General features: G+C 43.4%; 1 protein-coding gene across 1 annotated transcript in view; it reads right to left on the bottom strand.

Annotated features, from left to right (window-relative positions):
* Positions 1-6,047: 6,047 nt before the first annotated feature.
* LOC112077272 (L-seryl-tRNA(Sec) kinase) overlaps positions 6,048-7,420 on the bottom strand; it is a 6,464-nt gene continuing 5,091 nt past the window's right edge. Inside the window, 2 exon segments of the mRNA XM_070441628.1 lie at positions 6,048-6,348; positions 7,096-7,189. Of these exon segments, the coding sequence (XP_070297729.1) occupies positions 6,116-6,348; positions 7,096-7,189 (327 nt within the window). The 3' untranslated portion in view covers positions 6,048-6,115.

Below are 7,420 nucleotides of genomic sequence, written 5' to 3'. Positions count from 1 at the left end.
CCCACATTCAGATTGATTCCATGTGTTCTCTGTTCCACATTCAGATTGATTCCATGGTGTTCTCTGTTCCACATTCAGATTGGATTCCAACGTGTTCGTCTGTTCCACAATCAGATTGATTCCATGTGTCTCTGTTTCCACATTCAGATTGATTCCACGTTCTTCTGTTTCCACATTCATGATATTCCCATGGTTCTCTGTTCCACATTCAGATGATTCCACGTGTTCTCTGTTCCACATTCAGATTGATTCCATGTGTTCTCATGTTCCAATCATTCAGATTGCCATTTCACGCTGATTCACATGTCTCTGTTCCACATTCAGATTGATTACCAGTCGTGTTCTCTGTTCCACTATTCCGGTTGATTCCATGTGTTCTCTGTTCCAACATTGCGGTTGATTCCACGTGGTTCTCTGTGTCCACAGTCATACTGATTTACGTGTTCATGTTCACATCATTGGATTCACGTGTTCGTGTTCCACATTCCGATGATTCCACGTGTTCTCTGTTCATTCGCGTATCCATTTTTAGCATTCGGTTGATTCATGTGTTCTCTGTTCCACATTCAGATTGATTCCATGTTTTCTCTCGTTCCCACATTTCCGGTTGATCCTACGTGTTCTCTGTTCGACATTCAGATTGATTCTCAGTGTCCTCTGTTGTCTGCCAATCACTGTCCCGTCTTACCTTCAACCACCAGCCTTACTGATTATAATACCCTGGTCTCCTTCTAGCTAATTACCCTCTTAAAGTAACAATGATCTTAGCTTAAATGCAATTATGCTGTTCGAGACAAATCATTCGGACTTGGATAAATCGTACTTATCAAAAGCCAAAGAAGAATCTTTCTGAACCTTTTTTAAAAAGTATTTCAAAGGATCAACATAAACAGTTGTAGCAGGTTGGAATTTTGTGTCCATACAACAGAAACGTAACACTACCCCCTTCTGAAGATATTGAAATTTCACAGATCATATGTCAGCTGAGTTTGTTTTTCATATTGTATGTGAAAAAGGATTTCCTGTTTGTTTTCTGGAAACATAGACATCCAGATTGATGTAGCAGTGTCTGATTGGTCCCCTGTCTTGGAGTTATGTTTTCTATGCAGTGATCTAGGATGTGTAGGATTGTCTCCCAATCAATTATCTATCTTGGACTTTGGAGAAAGTAATGTTATCATATGAAATACCACACGGTAGAAATATGTAGATTCTGATATACACTGAACAAAAATATAAATTTAAAATGCAACATTTTAAAAGATTTACTGAGTTACAGTTCATATAAGGAAATCAGTCAATTTAAATAAATTCATTAGGCCCTAACTAATCTATGGATGACTGGGAATACAGATACCTTAACCGACAGGGGAGTGGATCAGAAAACCAGTCAGTATCTGGTGTGACCAGCGTTTGCCTGATGCAGCGCGACACATCTCCTTCACATAGAGTTGATCTGGCTGTTGATTGTGGCCTGTGGAATGTTGTCCAACTCCTCTTCAATGGCTGTGTGAAGTTGCTGGATATTGGCAGGAACTGGAACACGCTGTTGTACACGTCGATCCAGAGCATCCCAAACATGCTCAATTGAGTGACATGTCTGGTGAGTATCCAGGCCATGGAAGAATTGGGACATTTTCAGCTTCCAGGAAATGTGTTCAGATCCTTGTGACATGGGGCCGTGTAATATCATGCTGAAACATGAGGTGAATGGCGGTGGATGAATGGCACGACAACGGGCCTCAGGATCTCATCCCGGTTTCTCTGGGCTTTCACACTGCCATCGATAAAATTCAATTGTGCGCATTGTCCGTAGTTCATGCCTGCCCATACTATAACCCCACCGCCACCATGGGGCACTCTGTTCACAACGATGACATCAGGAAACCGCTCGCCCACGTGACTCCTTACACATGGTCTGCCATCTGCCCGGTACAGTTGAAACCGGGATTCATCCGTGAAGAGCACACTTCTCCAGCGTGCCAGTGGCCATCGAAGGTGAGCATTTTCCCACTGGAGTCGATTACGATGCCGAACTGCAGTCAGGTCAAGACCCTGGTGAGGACGACGAGCACGCAGATGAGCTTCCCTGAGACGGTTTCTAACAGTCTGTGCAAAAACTTCTATGGTTGTGCAAACCCACAGTTCAATCACCTGTCCGGGCGGCTGGTCTCAGACGATCCCACAGGTGAAGAAGCCGGATGTGGAGGTCCTGGGCTGGCGTGGTTACACGTGGTCTGGGGTTGTGGGGCCGGTTGGACGTACTGCCAAATTCTCTAATGCCAAATCTGTCAGGTGGATGGATAATCTTGGCAAAGGGGAAAAGCTCACTAACAGGGATGTAAACAAATTTGGGAGAAATACATTTTTTGTGCGTCTGGAACATTTCTGGGATTTTTTGTTTTTTAATGATTTCTTTGGGGGTGGGGGTCTTTATTTCAGCTCATGAAACACGGGACAAACACTTTACATATTGCCTTTATATTCTTGTTCAGTGTATAATTTTTGTCAAATGTTAACACCCTGAAAAGGCCTTTTTATGTTATTGTAATTTGTTACAGTAATAAACACATCTGACCTTTGGGAAGGTACATAGATTCCAATATCGGTGACTGTTTTTTGTACTAAAATGATCCTGATGGGTTCCTCATAGACAGAAAAAAAAAATGTTGTCCCAGATTATTCAGACCAATGGGGTAGAATCAATCAGGAGGAATGGTCTCAGAGCTGTATTCTCGGGCCAAAATCACTACTGTGGACTAGCCGTGTATACTGGACCTGAATGATAGCTGGACGTATGTTGGTTCTGAGAGGCCTGGTGTCAGAGTTGGTTCTGAGAGGCCTGGTGTCAGAGTTGGTTCTGAGAGGCCTGGTGTCAGAGTTGGCTTCTGAGAGGCCTGGTGTCAGAGTTGTTCGTGAGAGCCTGGTGTCAGAGTTGGTTCTGAGAGCCTGGTGTCAGAGTTGGTTCTGAGACCTGGTGTCAGAGTTGGTTCTGAGAGGCCTGGTGTCAGAGTTGGTTCTGAGAGGCCTGGTGTCAGAGTTGGTTCTGAGAGGCCTGGTGTCAGAGTTGGTTCTGAGAGGCCTGCTGGTGTCAGAGTTAAACAACTAAACGGTGCATCTGCAGGTTTTCACCTCCTTCTACAGCAAAGGTGGCATTCTCACGGAGAAGAGAGCGAATAAGGAGCATTTGCTTTATTTGGCATCAAATCAGCGCCTCGATTATCCACTTCCACACACTTCTGTGCACTACTACCGGGCTTTCTGCAGCGGCTGTCTTGGACATCTGAAACCACACCAGTATGGGTCCTGAGGCACGTCAACATTAACCTCATCGTGGTCCAGGTTATCTCCAACGTGGTCAGGTAGAGCTGGTGTCTCTGTTGTGGTTCCCCATTTGGCCATGAGCTCCAAAACATCTTCTTGGCAACCCTTTCAGACTCATTGGGGTTGACCAGCAGCCATTGCCATCAACCAACCTGACAAAGAATACATAAAATTAGCATAATTTCAATGCACAATTCTACTTTACATCTGCATCAGTCGATAGAACAAATTACCATAAAAACGATTGAGTCCCAATACCAGGTCAGCCATAGCAAGTGTACCCATAGAAATATAATGAATAGAACAGGCATCCCCAATCAAGGCAATTATGGAATAATGGGTAGATTTAGCAGCCATTTGAGTGTACCCATGCCTAGGTTCAAAATATACAGGTTAAGAGAAGAAGACTCTAATATTAATCAAACCTAGGAAGAAACCTAGAGAGGAGCCAGGCTCTGAGGTGTGGCCAGTCCTCTTCTGGCTGCGCCTGGTGTCAATGCGGCACTACTCAACAACGGAGCAGATTCTGCATTCTGAATAACTAGGAGAGAACGGTAGCAGCACAACATAAACACGAACTTACTAATAAAAAAACAGCGTCTCTTTGCTGTATTAATTGAGTCTCTAGTCATGGTTTTAAAAGGTTTTGAAATCTCACAGTATCAACTTTGCTGTGCGCTCGAGGCTTNGCTTTTTTTTTTTTTACAGTCTGTCTCGAGGAAACTGTGGCGACACAGTGATCTGAGCTATCTGATTGGCCAGCGGTAGGCCTACAGGTGCATTTAATTTGCTCTCTGGGCCTGCAGGGTAGGCGGAGATCTGACTTCAGACACGTGAAATGGTTCAAAATGGGAACACTTTACCTTCCCGGCGCCAGTGCTGCTGAATCAAGTGCACCTACCGTCAACAGTTAAACAAAAATTGGAACGCAAGGCTTTTATCGTAGTTTTTAAATATTTTTTTTACATAAATGTTTGGTGATCGGCTATGAATGCCTCGGATATCAACTCGACTGGTTGGTGACTACTGTTTTAGATGCGATGCTTTTCACTGACAGGCAGACACACCTCAATAACCCGCGCTGCCCAAACTGAGGGATTCCCAACTAGACATAACAGACCTACACGCTTGTTATCTGAAACAATCCACAGCTTCAAAAGAAGYGAATGATCCTCTGTGGCAAAGACAAGTATTTCTGAATGATGTTATTTATTTCGGTGTAGACAGGAGTAATTATATAATTGTGGCAAATTAATTTAAATTTACTTTAGGCTGCAGTGACCGGGTCATTCATTCCTGTTATGCAGTGCCTTTTCTGTCCCCAGGAAATAACACCTCTTATTCACTGTAAAATGTGTATTCCAAAGGGCTTTAAATAAAACGGTAGGTGTCCTTTACCATAAAAACACAGATATCGATCTCAATGGGAATTTTATTTGCATTTTTACAACAAAAAAATTCAGTGGATGTAGGAGGGTTTCCCCCCCCCCCCCAAGTCCCCAGGTGCTATTCATCAACTTCTATGAGAAATATAATCCATTAAATAATCAAATATTCCAAATATTTATTCATTATTTTATAGTTCTACTTAAAATCTCTGTCATCAATATATTTTTTCTCTCTCATGATTATTGTATTTGTTGTTACTATATTTAAGATGTTTTGTGTGTCTCCCAGATTTCACTTTCCACCCTGGTAGTTTGGCATAACACTCCTTTAAATAAAAATAAAACACCCCTTCCCATAATGACATCACAATCAGGAAGTGTCAAACCGCTCCTTCCCATAATGACATCACAATCAGAGTGTCAAACCGCTCCTTCCCATAATGGCATCACAATCAGAGAGTGTCAAACCGCTCCTTCCCATAATGACATCACAATCAGTGTCAAACCGCTCCTTCCCACAATGACATCACAATCAGGAAGTGTCAAACCGCTCCTTCCCACAATGACATCACAATCAGGAAGTGTCAAACCGCTCCTTCCCATAATGACATCACAATCAGAAAGTGTGTCATTAACAGTGCAAAACTAGAGTAAGTATCAACACTCTGTTTGATCTACATTTTAATGTTTCATGATGTTAGTTAGTAGGGTCTCACTCTTAAAATGTCCACGCTGTTGGGCTAAATTAGATGAACATWTGATCATTTCAAATKATGTTTRACAGAACAGTAAAAAAAYGATCTTCAAGTGTTCACCATTATGCTAGCTGGATCTTGATCAGTCACAGTGCTACAGCTAAGTTAGCCTCCACATTTCCACCCTGTTAGGTTCCAGCTTGTTAGGTTCCACCCTGTATATGCACCTAACATCACTCACAGTGCTACGGCTAAGTTAGCCTCCACATTTCCACCCTGTTAGGTTCCANTTCTTCCCATAATGACATCACAATCAGGAAGTGTGTCAATAACAGTGCAAAACTAGAGTAAGTATCAACACTCTGTTTGATCTACATTTTAATGTTTCATGATGTTAGTAGGGTCTCACTCTTAAAATGTCCACGCTGTTGGGCTAAATTAGATGAACGTATGATCATTTCAAATGATGTTTAACAGAACAGTAAAAAAATGATCTTCAAGTGTTCACCATTATGCTAGCTGGATCTTGATCAGTCACAGTGCTACAGCTAAGTTAGCCTCCACATTTCCACCCTGTTAGGTTCCACCTTGTTAAGTATATGCACCTAACAGGTTGGACATGTTAGAAAAATATAGAAAATTCATTACTAATGTCAATATTTATGACTATTTACATAGAATCAATGAAAGTTACATCATGGCTATCATCTATCCCTCATTTTCTGTGTCATGAGGAGGAAGGTATCTTTCAACGATTTCCTGTTTCTCTTTGTTGAAGACGTCCACGGCTCTGTTCACAAGCCGCTCCGCGTCGACGCTCTCTCCCCGGGTCGAGGGAAGGCCGTGGAGGACTTGTTTCCGCAGGTCTTGAAGAAATCTGGTTTTGGATTGATTGAAGTGGGCTGCCAGAGACCTCATCCTCTCTGGGGGAAGTTGATGCTCTGAACATAGAGGATGAAGAGTTGATGCTCTGAACATAGAGGAGGAAGAGTTGATGCTCTGAACATAGAGGATGAAGAGTTGTGATATACAGGTGAGGATATAAAGAAGGGGAGGTAGTGAGGCAAGAAACCGACAATATAAACACACCATCGTTCATTCTCTCTGTGAAACATGCCTTGCCACTATTAACTCCTGATTATGTTAAAAAAAGGTAGACTCAGCCAGATGACGTCGCAACAAGATTTTGAGATGAGCGCGACGCAAGACTTTACTCCCATGCTCTCTCACACACAGTCAAGAGTATCTGACATGTGTTTACGAGTGAGCTTCACGCTGCTACGACGTGGCTGGTACGGATTCCCAAAACAGAGAAGTCTAGTCGTCTCGTGCTTCAACACCTCTTTAGTTGTTGTGGAAATGGACCGGATATTGTGTTTATTTCGTGCGGGCAACGTCGTCTCACTGAGTCTACTTTTAAGGGAGTGTAAACACCCAAAATGTTCATTTGCTGTTCATCTGCACTTTGTTAGCCGTTCGTTCGGCACGGCGGGTTTTAGGGACCGATTACCGGTGGACGTGTGGCTGACAACATTTTCCGCTTGCAAATGATGTCTGGCGTTCCGTTCAGAGTCGCTAAGTACTCTCAGCCGGCAAACGCTATCAGTGTGTGTGTGTGTGTGTGTGTGTGTGTGTGTGTGTGTGTGTGTGTGTGGGCTTTAAGGATCACAGTAAGGATGAATACTGACCTCTGGCCCCCTGCATGGCCTGTGAGACCAGGCGTCTGCAGGCCTGGTCAGCCTGGTGGACCACACTGGACACACAGCTCTGACGATCAGCCTCCTACAGAATATAGAATACACCACACAGCTCTGAGGGTCAGCCTCCTACAGAATACAGCAGAGGTCACGTTAACATGGTCAAAATGCTCATCGCCATACTGTAAGCTGCTCTGCCTCCTACTAGAATATAGGAGGGTTTCACAGAGAGGTCCTAGCTGCTCTGCCTCCTACTAGAATAGGACTCACCATGTATTTCTATGGTGAAAGTGTGTTCCCTGGACTCACATGTATT

The sequence above is a fragment of the Salvelinus sp. IW2-2015 genome, unplaced genomic scaffold, assembly GCF_002910315.2.
Source record: "Salvelinus sp. IW2-2015 unplaced genomic scaffold, ASM291031v2 Un_scaffold4423, whole genome shotgun sequence".
Classification (NCBI taxonomy): Eukaryota; Metazoa; Chordata; class Actinopteri; order Salmoniformes; family Salmonidae; genus Salvelinus; species Salvelinus sp. IW2-2015.
This window is presented reverse-complemented; position numbering and strand designations above follow the sequence as displayed.